Below are 13,311 nucleotides of genomic sequence, written 5' to 3' on the forward strand. Positions count from 1 at the left end.
TCATTTTTTATGAACTTTCTCTGCATTATGTTAATTATCTTCAGTTGTGTTGATCAGATCAGTATTGTTTATTTTATTATATTCATTAAGAACTCAACTTTTAGGTCATTTAAAAAAATGTTTTTGTAATTATTTTAACAATAATAATTGATTGTTTACATTGGTTTTACATACGGGCGCCCCAACTTAAATCGATTTCATAAAAAATCATATTGTTTCTTGTTTTATCTACTACAAAATTGTTTTTGCAATTCGATGGGAAGGCTGTAACATCGAAAGATATTAAATCTTTTGTCCGTTTGAAACACGCATTGCGCGTACAAGTACTATTTTTAACAAAAATATTTTACAATTTTTTACTGAGGAAAAATAAATATATTATCTAAAATATGTAGTAGCAAATGTTCATATTTTTGAAACTGATAAATTGAAACTTATTATTTGTTGGAATATGAACAAAAGTTAAAAATAATTGTCTTGGGTAGGTTTGATTTCGTTAAAAAATAAATACAAGAGAATTCGATTGAAAAAGAATATATTTATTGCATTATAATTAAGTTTATATAACATAGCTTCTGTCGATGTACTACATAATATACATTTAAAGTTACAACTTTAACCAGTTGAAAAACAGTTGAGTCGCTTCTTTTTGCGAAGAAAAGTTCTTGGCACTTTATTTTTTTCAAGAGGTATAATACAAAGTTATTCAATGCACTTTCACTGTGACTGCATTTTTAAATTTTGCCTTCCATTTTTTATCGGCAACAATATATTCTTCATTGGTTACATATTTCGAAAAAATGTTGCAAAGAGACTCATTTGCCCATTCAAATAATTGTTTTGGCGTTTGGATTGGATTTGATGTTCTTTGAAGACTAGCTCTGGCAGCTAGCCTTTTCAAAGTACCACCCAATCCATCGCAAGCGCCCTTACCGTGTGACGTTGGAAAAAAGTGCCACTCTGCAACCAGACCAAAATCTTTTTCGTGGTAAGTAAGTTTTACAAAATTCTTTTTATTTTTATACTGCACACCCGACCCATCAGAAAAGTATATGATTTTTGTAATTTGCTTCAATTTTTTACCAATGAACTCCACTAAATGTTTTTGAAATACATAAGCCGCTACAGTGACGTGTTGCAGACATTCTGAAATAATTACTAAACTTTTAACACGAACATTATCGTCACTATCTTTGTAATAAATTGCAAATGGATGCACCGTAGCCTGGTTATTATTCCAATGAAAGCCTTGAGCAGCATCTTGGGCAACGAATGAATAATTTTCTGAAAAATCATACACTACGATGCATTCATTCATTCTGTGATAGTTCTTCCTTTTTTTGTCATAAATTCATTTTGTTTTTTTACAAGAGACGAATGTAATAATAATTTTTCCAAAGTGGCCTGCAATTTTTGTAGATATTCGACTACTGGGGATATCATTAATTGCAACATAGTTCTATCAACGTTAGTCCACTCTCTATATCTAATTTCGTCAATATAATTTTCTTCAAAAATATTTTCTAAATTTGTGATCAAATTTTCAAGGCCAGGACACTGGGAGCATTTTCCAAAATAACAATTATTCGTGGGTTCTACACAAATCATATTTTTAAACAGTCATGATAAGATTTCACTGGATCATTAGTGTGGGCAGTAAGATTTTTTATGTCAGATCCTTCAATCATCAATTTAACATTTTCGTGAATGGTACATACACACACTGAATGGGTGCCACTAGCACCCGCCAGAACGCAATGTTTAGGTCGTATAGACGCAAATTTCGAGAAGCTGCATTTCTTTTCTGGATATATTTTTTTAAACAATTGAAACAATTTCTTCAAATTTATTAACAGTAATCTTTTCTGCATCCAAACTCGTTTACCATCAATTTTAACAGAAACGAAATCCTTCTTCCCCGGCATTACACGACTATTCTCATCTAATTCATAAAAATTAGTTACAATGTCAACTATCTCTTTGTCTAAAGACGGATGGCACTTTGGGGTTGTATCGGACAAAATACCCTTGTCAATAGCCATTTTTTGCTGTTTTAATCATGTGATTAGTAGCTAGTGGAAAATGATGTTGAATTTTTCGATAAGACCAATCCTTGAAAAGAGTCGACATTTTCATTCTTTTCGAACGATCCGTAGTTCTGTTAAATTCTTCTTTTAAAACGTTTAGCAAATATTTTTCATCATTTTCTTCAACATTACGATCATCTTGTGTAGTTACAGGATGATGAAAATTTTTATTTGCCAGTGCTTCCGATACATTAATCATTTTATCGTTTGAATAACGCCATTGGGATTTTTTTTTCTTTTTAATAGGCAAAACTCCTAACAGGTTCAGTAAATCGATTGCAACAGGTACCACTGAATCATCTTCAAATGGTACATCGAAATTTGCGGAAAAAAGTTCTTTGTCATTCTCATCAGTTTGCAACAAACCATCAGACTCAAAAGAATTGTTTTCTTCATTCTAAAAAAAATTTATTTTATGTGACGTTTAACTTTACTATTTGTATGTAATTACCGAATTAGCTAAACTATAACAAAATCATTAATATTTACATTTTTTGGCCGTCTTTGTAAAATTTAACACATTTCTGGCGACAACTATCACAGATTTTTTGTTGAAGTGACTTGTTTGTAATCGGCAAGTTGAGAACCACTAAATGTTTGTCTAAAACTGTACGAAGACCTTTTATTTTTCGATGACGACACAAATCGAATGGATTGAAACATCGATAACTTCTTATTCTGTCCCCGCTTGATGTTTTATTATTTTTTGGTATTTTGAAAAATATCTGAGTGAATAAACGAGAAACTTATGTTACGCTTTCCAACTACTGAATGACAATGATTTATACAACATGCAAAATGCAAGTACTTACACAAGCTGCCGGTTGTGCGGTGAGTCTTTCAAACGAACGCGCGGCGCGTGACTTGCGCTCGAAAACATTTAATATCTTTCGATGTTACAGCCTTCCCATCGAATTGTAAAAACAGTTTTGTAGTAGATAAAACAAGAAACAATATGATTTTTTACGAAATCGATTTAAGTTGGGGCGCCCGTATGTAAAACCAATGTAAACAATCAATTGTTATTATTGTTAAATTAATTACAAAAACATTATTTTTTTTTAAATTACTTCAAAGTCGAGTTTATAATGAATATAATAAAAAAACAATACTGATCTGATCAACACAACTGAAGATAATTAACATAATGCAGAGCAAGTTCATAAAAATTGAGAAAATCGGCAATATTTCAATCGTAAATATCAACGAAAAAAATTTTTGCCGGCAAAATCCTGAAATACGTGTCAAATGATTTTATCTATAATTAGCTGACCCGGTGAACTTCGTATCACATAAATAATCATTAATAAAATTTAATTAAATCTTGTATACGAAATAATTAACACATTTGAATAGAATTGATGCGAAGGTTTCATATATACTATATTTTTATTCTCAAAAATACCTATTTTTTATATCTCATATATAAAATATTTTATACATTTGCTTATGAATCGAATGTTTTGGAATCAATATAAAGCTTTTTTGTTGACAATATTTTTGGTCTTTTTTTGCGGTGCGTAAATGAATAAGGATGATGATTTCCCGACGCGCGAACACGCAACGTATAATTGGCCGTGTGCAAAACATGGAAACTCTAAGTTGATACCGCAAATCTGCAGCGACTGTCCTTGCGATTAATTGATGCTCATTGCAAAAGCGAGGCGTATTGGAAATTGTAAATTTTCAAATTCGTTCATCAAATGGTAAATCCGTTGGGATCATAGGAATTCGCGGAATTAATACATTTTGTCCCTTGTATTTTCCTTTAATGATTTTTGCCACAATTACATTATTCATTAGCGTTTTCACAACCAATCTTGTTCCATTGCATAGTATGGGCTGATTTAAATTACGTAGCATGATGACAACTGATCCTACTTTCAATTGTAAATTATGTGGTGGCAGCCTAGGCAATTCTAATGAATTTAGAAATTCTGTAGGATAGTTGAGTATGTCATCCTGATTTGTAGCGGTGTCTACAGATTTATAAGTAAAGCATTCCCCTGGAAGTAAACTTTGTATTGTTGCATTGAGATCATCGACATTTTTGTTTTTCGTCGCCAATATTGCTCGTTCGGTCAGTCAATTGGGATCGTGAAATTGTTGGTTTATATCTGGAAATACGCATTGAATAAGCTCCTCCTTTGTGTTTGTGAAGTTGCAAAAATCTGCGGGAAATGTTATTAACCCGTTCGAGGCATCAACTGCGACATTACCATTTTCAATATTTAGTAACTGCTTTGAAAACACTTTCGCTGTTTCATCTTGTTGCAAAACCACTCGCATGTTCGTTGATAACTGGAGTTTCTTAACATGACGCCACCAATTTGATGATTTTAAGCTTCGTCGTAGTTTGTCAGCAACAGTTGATCGCGGTATAACTGGAAGAGTTTGGCGAAAATCACCTGACAACAAAATCATTGCTCCACCAAAAATATTTTGATTGTCACGTAAATCTTTCAATGTTCTGTTCAGTGCTTCCAGTGATCTCTTGTGGGTCATTGTACATTCGCCCCAGATAATCAATTTGCATGTCTGAAGTATCTTGGCTATGGCGCTAGTTTTTCTGATGTTGCAAATTCCGGTGTTCCTTTTTTACGGCGTTGGAACGACTTTGATGATGCGTTCCATATGTAATAGCGCGGCATATCAGCATACATCAAAGTACGGGCGAAATATTCTCTTTGACAAATTGAAAAGAAGTTTGTTAATGTTGTTGGAGGTGGATGCGCCGCTCTATCAACAGCATTAACGGGGTTAAAATGTACTCTTTGTCCATTTTCTAAATGGACTGCCAGATGGACTACAGATTCATGTATTGGAAAAGAAAAACTTCTCAAAATTGCTTCATTGCTTCATTGCAGAAACTTCATCATTTGTTTTAGCAACAGCGAACATGGCCATGTCACTACCTTTGTTAATATATTTGCATATATATTTTATTGACTTGACAGAGTTACAAAATTCTACATTGATGTGTGCTTGAAAAGTTTTGGACAATATCGGGGAGTTCGGCATAATCCATCGGTTGTCAACATATAAATCTCGTCCTTTTACCTTCACAACTACATATTGCCCACCGTCCGCAACTGATTGCCTACGATACAGCGGATAACCGTCATTTCCAGTAATGGTTTCAGAAGTTAGATTTCTCGGGTATCGTTTAGAGCACTTGCCGTCAATCATACAGGTCGAGTTATTGTTGAAAACTCCGCAAGGTCTATGTATCATATGTTTAGTAATTATTGCATGCAAATTTGGATCAGCATTTTTATTAGGAATCTCTGCTGATATGACTGAATCAATATCATCTGGCCTCATTTTGTCAATTAACCAGACTAAGATGTGCGCATGTGGAAGACCACGCTTTTGCCACTCAACAGAGTACATCCAGTAACGTACTTGGCCTATATACATGATGCTTTATTATGAAATTGTGTATGAATAAAAATTCATAGCGCTAACTTTTTTATTGGTTTCAGCACCTAAAATCACAAATAATAATGTTAACTCTACCGTATTTATTATAAACACAATGTTCCCTTCGTCACTTTATTTACTCAACTACACTACGTTCTCCATTAAACGCATTATATACTATTGTTTTACATATTACCCAACGTCTACTAGATTCCTGTCATCTATTGATAGTTAACATTCGGCTATCCTGATCAATTCTCGTCCTCGAGAATGTAGTTTTCGAATTTCTTTAGTCATTTTCATTGCCTTTGGTCATTCCCGAGTTACCATCACTCCCAATTATTTACCACTTTGTATTTGGTGTCCTTCTTATTTCTTCTCGGATGAAATCCATGTTCCTTTCTCTTCTCTATAACTGAACGCTTTGTATTGTATTTTGTATTGTATTTGTATTTGTATTGCTAATGGACTCTTCACAACTCAATGACTTTTCACAAGTGCAACTCGACTTTTCTCGATTGCACTCTGCACTGATGGACTCTTCACGATTACTATAGGATTCTTCACGATTAGACTCATCACTAATGGACTCTTCACTATTGGGCTCTTCACGATTACAGCAGGATTCTTCACGATTGGACTGTTCACTAATGGACTCTTCACTATTGGGCTGTTCATAATTACAATAGGATTCTTCACGATTGGACTCTTTACTAATGGACTCTTCACTATTGAGCTCTTCGCGATTACAACTGGATTCACGATTGGACTCATCACTAATGGACTATTCACTATTGGGCTCTTCACGATTACATCAGGATTCTTCACGATTGGACTCATCACTAATGGACTCTTCACTATTGGGCTCTTCACGATTACATCAGGATGCACGATTGGACTCATCACTACTGGGCTCTTCACGATTACATCAGAATTCATGATTGGACTCATCACTACTGGGCTCTTCGCGATTACATCAGAATTCACGATTGGACTCATCACTAATGGACTCTTCACTATTGGGCTCTTCACGATTACATCAGAATTCACGATTGGACTCATCACTCATGGACTCTTCACTATTGGGTTCTTCACGATTACATCAGGATTTACGATTGGACTCATCACTACTGGGCTCTTCACGATTACATCAGAATTCACGATTGGACTCATCACTAATGGACTCTTCACTATTGGGCTCTTTACGATTACGACAGGATTCTTCACGATTGGACTGTCCACTAATGGACTCTTTACGATTAATTCACTAATGGACACGATTAGACTGTTCACTAATGGACTTTTTACTACTGCGGTCTTTGTTAAAGCACTTGCCTCTAATGGAATTTTTATTTCCTTAGCCTTAACAATTTTATCCTTAAGCGCTAACTCTAATGCACCTACATCATCATCATCATCTACCTTCTCCATTTCCTCATAGCACACTCCTATTTGCTCTCTCCCTACTGGCGCAATACAATCATCGGTCTGTCTGAGTAATCCCACTTCTGAATTATTAACTCTACCGTATTTATTATAAACACAATGTTCTCTTGGTCACTTTATTTACTCAACTACACCCTAGACAATATTAGAATACCCGTGTTCATACACTACGTTCTCCATTATACGCATTATATACTATTGTTTTACATATTACCCAACGCCTACTAGATTCCTGTCATCTATTGATAGTTAACAATAATATAGATATTGAGTTAAAAAATATTATTTAATTACGTTTATAATTGCCTGTTATTGGATTAACCATTTTGACATTAAAGTGGTGGCCATCTTCTCCCTCCGAAGTGGTAGCGTTGCTCCGAAAGATGTCATTTGGAAGCAATTATTATATTTCTGGATGTTGGATAAGATGTGTTTAGAGTCATTGGTCATTCCAAAAATTAGTGAGTGTAATGGATCAGGTGGTGGTACCAATTGTGGCAACTTCACCTTACCGCGAGCGCAACATAGTCCTGCAGATTCACCATTGTATTTTAAGGCTTTACAGTGCTGACAAATGATCGACATGTCTCCAATTTTTACAAATTTGTGGGCACTGTCATCTATTTCCGGATCATAAGAGAATGCTGCTCGCTCCAGGTTGACTGAAGCATTGCTTCTGCGAATTCGAGAAGTTTCATTTTCGCGTGCTCGCTGCTGTTGCGATCGATTTGCAGCAACTTGTTCTCTAAACTCAAGTAAATCTGTCATTCAAAATCATTTTATTTTATTATGATAAGAATAATATCCATGTAATAATTATAAAAAATCTTATTAAATATAAAGCAAAAACTGTTAATATATAATAAGAATTAGTGGATTTTGTAACGAATTTTATTATAAACATAAAGATAAAATTGCTAGTATTGTAATTACATTTTTGGAAAATGAAGTAGTTATATTAAAAATTATCTTGAAAATATATATACATATTTCTAACGCTAGTATCATTAATATTTTATTTGCATTTAAATTGTAGAAATTGTAGAAAATTATTTATAATTGCTTATGTAAGAAATTTTTCACATTTTTCATATCTTTGATACATATTCGGTGTACACAGTAAAATATCACAATCTTTCTGCTAAAATGTATGATTTAATTTAAATAATTTAAATTTAATAATTTTAATCAATATGTTAAACAACATCTTCATTCTTACATTTATCAAAATATATAGTGTTTCTGACGTTGTCCCGATGCCTTTGAGGACTTCTTCTATCAACATATGATGAATTATTATTAACTTTTAAAAATTGTTTATCTTCATTTGTCTCCAAATTGTTTAAAAGTTCCCTGAATTCTTGCATTTCGTTAAAAATGTTCTCAAGACTTCTTTTAACTTTGTTCAGTTTTTTGTTGATTTCTTCTTTCGTTTTAGACATTTTATAAGAAATATTTTTAAAATTAAATAATGAAAATTACTGTTCAATATCTGCTTGCAGACTGAGTAAAAATTGAACTGATTGCAATCTGGCTATCATTATTATCAGTCTCCATCTGCCCATCAGTGCGGTTATTACGCGAATTACGTTTGTGCGGTGGTCCCACATAAAAATCAAGACACTACAATTATAAATGAAAAATAAAGTTTATTACAAAATAAATATAATAATTTACACAGTCTTCTTGGGTATTCTTCGGTTGGACTTCCTAGTTTTTCCAGGTGTTGACTAATTTGGCGCTGCTGCTTTTAATGTCTTCTTTAACAGAAGCTCGAATTCCTAATAAAATAATTGGTAGAGAATCCATCCATGACGGGTCTGCATGGCACATGAGGGCTGTTTTCAGGGCCTGTGTGCATTTTCAATCAATCCATTCGATTACGGGTGATATGCTGTAGTAGGAGTGTGGGAAATTCCTAGTAGTTTGGTTACGCCTTGAAAAACAGCTGAACAGAATTGCCGTCCTTGGTCGCTTGTTACTTGAGATGGAGCACCAAAGCGTGAAATCCAAGAATACAAGAAAGCCCAGGTTACACTTTCTGCGGTAATATCTGATAGAGGAAAAACTTCAAGCCAACGTGTGTAACGGTCTATAGCGGTAAATGGGTATTTGAAGCCTTTTGATTGTGGAAGTGGTCCGACAATGTCAATGTGAACATGCAAAAATCTGGCGGGTGGCACTTTGAACTCTCCAAGTGGTGTGACTATATGCCGAACAATTTTGGAGCGTTGACATGAGATGCAGCTTCGAGCCCAGGTTCTACAATCCTTGCGAATGACAGGCCAAACAAATCTATCCGTGATGAGTTTAGTTGTGGTTTTTAGACCTGGATGAGATAGATTGTGCAGAGTATTAAAAATGTGTCGTCTTTGTTCAGCAGGAACATAACGCGATGCGTTTCAGGTTGAGAGCAATATCTGATTTTAAGAGCGTTACAAGTTCTTCATCTTCGTCTTGCGATTTAGCAATAACGGAGTGATCCAAAGGCGATGTTATGGCTTCTGCTCTTGAGAAAGCGTCGGCTACAATGTTTTGTTGTCCACTAACATAGCGAACATCTGTTGTAAACTGTGACAAGAAACTTAACTGATTTAATTGTATTGGCGGCAGCTTGTCTTTTTGTTGGGAAAAGGCGTGAATTAAAGGTTTGTGGTCAGTAAACCAAATGAAATGTCTGCCTTCCACTAAGCTTCGAAAATCTTGCACTGCTTCGTATCCAGCCAAAAGTTCTCGATAATATGCTGGCCAAAGTTGTTGTTTCTCAGATAGTTTTTTTGAAAAGAAGCCCAAAGGTTGCCAAGTGCCATTGATGTACTGCTGTAATACTTCACCGATAGAATGGTTGAATACATCGCTAAATAATGCTATTTGAGCATTTGGAATAGGGTGTGCTAGTAATTTTAGCCAATTATTTCTTACAAGTCTCGAAGTTATCTTGAAGCTGTGGGGTCCAAGAAATTGGTTGTGATCCAGATTTGGTAGATCCTGAGAGCAGCTTGTGTAGCGGAGCAAGAAATTCAGCTGTGAAGAATAAACTTTCGATAATAATTAATCATTCCTATGAAGCGTCGCAGCTTTGAGTAGGTTGCCGGTAGCGGACATTCTTGGAGATCGTTGATACGGTCTGGTGGTGGCAAAGTTCCATCTTTAAAAATTTCATAACCAAGAAATGTAACTTTGGGTGCACCTAATAAGCATTTCGCTGGATTTATGACAACGCCGTGGTCTTTCAGGCGTTGAAATAATTGGCGGAGATGATCTTGGTGTTCTTCTAGCGATGTAGATGATATAAGAATATCATCTAGGTATGCGTAACAAAAATCCAGATCTTGTGTAACCTCATCTATAAATCGCTGAAATGTTTGTGCTGCAGTCCTTAGTCCAAAAGTCATATACGGGAACTTAAACAGCCCAAAGGGTGTTATTATTGCTGTTTTTGCAATATCATCAGGGTGGATTGCAATTTGCTGAAAGGCTTTCACTAAGTCGATCACTGAAAATATAGTACATCCAGCTAAATTATGGGCGTAGTCAGCAATATGACTAACAGGATATTTGTCTGGAATTGTGCGTGAGTTGAGCAGCCGATAATCTCCGCATGGACGCCACGTCGAATCCTCTTTCAGATCCAAGAACTATCGGAGGGTCTTGCAATGCCTAATTCTATCATATTCTTAAATTCTTCTTTGGCTACGCGAAGTAATTCTGGCTTGAGGCGCCGTGGTCTAGAAGAAACTGGAGGTCCTGGAGTGGTTCTGATATAATGAAATGTTTTGTGTGTGCTTTCTTGACACAAGCCTGATGGTCTGGTGATGGATAGAAAATCAGCTAATAATTTATTGTATGCACTATCTCCAAATATAGGTTTGACACTTTGTATCCGAGAGAATGTGACACATCCTGGAGATGACAGTGATGTCAGGTTGTCATGTAGACGAGAATTCTTTATATCGATAATGATATTGTAGTACGCCAAAAAGTCTGCTCCAAGTATAGGCATTGTTACGTCTGCTACGATGAATCTCCAAGTAAAATTTCTTCTTAGTCCAAAATCTAATTGTAAAATAATATCCCCGTACGTGCGTATGTTGGTTCCATTGGCTGCAGACAAAGTATAGTTTAGTTGTAGATTAAGTTTAGCAGTTAAGCGCCTTGGATACACGCAAATGTCTGAACCTGTGTCGACCAAAAACTGTACCTTAGTTCTGCGATCACTTATGAAGAGGCGACGGCTTGATGAAGAGCAAGGATAGGTCGCCATCACTCCTTGCCGTTCGAGTTTTCCTCTCTGAACGAACAATGACTCTCGCATTTTCTTGCCTTCTTTCCGAATTTGGCGTGGTACCAACATAATGTATTTCGGTTGCGCGATCTAGAAGCACTTTGCTGATAGGTGAACTTAGCTAATTGCTCTGTAAGATCTTCCACACGCTGTGTTAGTGGATCATTTTTATCAATTAGTATTTGTATGGTGTCTTGCTGTTGGTTGTTACTAGTTGCTGGGATTACTGGCGGTTGTGCAATCTCACATATTTTGTCGGCGAGCGATGCAAGTTCTTCTAGGTCTGCATTGATCTGGGTTTGCAATATTTGTTGAGTCTGTACCGGTAGTCGTTGAATCCAGATTTCTCGTAGGATTGAATTGTCGACTGTATTGATCCGACCAACGAACGAAGGTGACGTAGGAACTGAGAAGGACTTCGATCACCAAGTTCTTCTTGCAGAAGTAATTGTCTTATCCTTTGCCGTTCGGAAATTGATAGCCTTTTGATTAATTCCTCCTTTAGTTTTATGTATTTATTCTCTGCAGGCGGAGAGTTTATTACGTCTTCTACTTGGAGTAAATATTTGCATTCTAAGTGAGCTATTACATATTCATTCAATAGCCAGGTCATTAAAGATGCGGCATCGAGAAAATATTGCATCGACTATTGTGAACCACAATGTTGGTTTCTCACTCAAAAATGGCGGTAGATGCGGAGTGCGTGAGATTGCATCCAGTTCACCTTTAGAATCCTGCATGTTTTCATTCATTAGTTGTATTTTCTTGTCCTCTGTGCGGATAGTCCACTATGGTAGTTCAGTTCACACGCTATGTGGTCCAATTCAGCGTCGGGGTCACCAATTATGTGGGGTGGTCCCACATATAAAAATCAAGACACTACAATTATAAATGAAAAATAAAGTTTATTACAGAATAAATATAATAATTTACAAAGTCTTCTTGGGTATTCTTCGGTTGGACTTTCTAGTATTTCCAGGTGTTGACTGCTCGACCTGTAGAGGATAAAAGAGAGCGAGAATGGTAGCTGCTTTCGTTATATACCTGGTAGCCTGACCCCCTCCACACATTAGGGTCCCTAATAGTGTGGAAGCTAGTGTAGCTCTTTACTACTATTTTTCAATAGTAGGAGACCTAGTGTCGCTGCACGTTTTAGGCGTGTTAATTGACTTTGACGACCAATGTCAGGTCTATTTCTTCTCGGCATCGTGTACAGCTGGTATCAGATTTATATAGTATAGATATACTACTGTATATAGGGTTTGTGTTCTCCTAAATCACACTAAAACACCATACTTCTTAAGTAACTCTGTATTCGAGTTTGTGATTCTCCTAAATCACACTAAAACACTATACTTCTTCAATAACTCTGTATTCGAGTTTGTGATTCTCCTAAATCACACTAAAACACTACACTTCTTCAATAACTCTGTATTCTCACTATCTTTCACAATAACTTTGATTCGGCATTAAGCTTCAAACCATAGATAAAAGAGAGTAATCAAACAAAGCATTAATCCTTATGTTAACTAATCAACCAATATTACTTATATCATAGCTAACTTCATACATCAATGTTCGCACTGATGACCGTTGCATTCAAATTTAACTTATTACTAACATACGCTTAAAAAATGTATGAAACAGATAACTTAAAAAATAACGCAAACACATAGAAAAAATTGAATATAAGAAAATATGATGCACATAAGAAAGTAATAAAACGATTAAATGATAATCAAAGTAACACATAATCATAATGTGTAATTTAAACATAATTTTCCTCAAAACTTTAATTTTTTTCAGCTTGTTTCTTGTTCTAATTCTTAAAATATATTAAAAAATTCTACTAAATTAAATAAAATGTTAAAAACTTTAAAACAAATAATTAGTAAAAAATTCGTTAGGTGTACAACTTTGCTTTCGCCGTTTCCGATATGTGGCTGTACCGGCTGAGGCTGGTTGAACTACATAGATGATAATGCCTTCAAAGTGAGTGTGGACAATGACTAACGAATTGTCATCTCCGTTTCAGTGACAGTTGTTCTTGTTTTCGTATTATTCACGCTC

The 13,311-nt window shown here is 35.3% G+C and overlaps 3 protein-coding genes across 3 annotated transcripts; all 3 read right to left on the bottom strand.

Annotated features, from left to right (window-relative positions):
* Window positions 1-2,031: 2,031 nt before the first annotated feature.
* LOC113389256 lies at window positions 2,032-4,592 on the bottom strand. The gene is made up of 3 exons (XM_026626312.1): window positions 4,307-4,592; window positions 3,879-4,093; window positions 2,032-2,484 (listed from the first exon to the last, which is right to left on the bottom strand). Exons 1-3 carry the CDS (start codon window positions 4,590-4,592, stop codon window positions 2,032-2,034), a joined length of 954 nt encoding a protein of 317 aa, XP_026482097.1.
* Window positions 4,593-5,990: 1,398 nt separating this feature from the next.
* On the bottom strand, window positions 5,991-6,572 carry LOC113389263 (repetitive proline-rich cell wall protein-like). Its single transcript, XM_026626317.1, has one exon. It carries the CDS (start codon window positions 6,570-6,572, stop codon window positions 5,991-5,993), a length of 582 nt encoding a protein of 193 aa, XP_026482102.1.
* A 4,009-nt stretch (window positions 6,573-10,581) lies between these two features.
* Window positions 10,582-11,220, bottom strand: LOC113389276. The gene has a single exon (XM_026626330.1). It carries the CDS (start codon window positions 11,218-11,220, stop codon window positions 10,582-10,584), a length of 639 nt encoding a protein of 212 aa, XP_026482115.1.
* Between the last annotated feature and the right edge of the window lie 2,091 nt (window positions 11,221-13,311).

The sequence above is a fragment of the Ctenocephalides felis genome, unplaced genomic scaffold (assembly GCF_003426905.1).
Source record: "Ctenocephalides felis isolate EL2017-DRISC unplaced genomic scaffold, ASM342690v1 CF-g0.4_SCAFFOLD_00845, whole genome shotgun sequence".
NCBI classification, from domain to species: Eukaryota; Metazoa; Arthropoda; class Insecta; order Siphonaptera; family Pulicidae; genus Ctenocephalides; species Ctenocephalides felis.

Bases quoted from the DNA above. Each gene is read 5' to 3' on its own strand.
- LOC113389256 (XM_026626312.1), bottom strand. From the start codon at position 4,592: ATGACCCACAAGAGATCACTGGAAGCACTGAACAGAACATTGAAAGAT. The intron at 4,094-4,306 runs GTAATGTCGCAG...GTTTACTTCCAG, and splicing joins GTTACTAAATATTGAAAATG to GGGAATGCTTTACTTATAAA. The intron at 2,485-3,878 runs GTAATTGTGGCA...AATTTTTTTTAG, and splicing joins TGAAAACGCTAATGAATAAT to AATGAAGAAAACAATTCTTT.
- LOC113389263 (XM_026626317.1), bottom strand. From the start codon at position 6,572: ATGAGTCCAATCGTGAATTCTGATGTAATCGTGAAGAGCCCAATAGTG.
- LOC113389276 (XM_026626330.1), bottom strand. From the start codon at position 11,220: ATGGCGACCTATCCTTGCTCTTCATCAAGCCGTCGCCTCTTCATAAGT.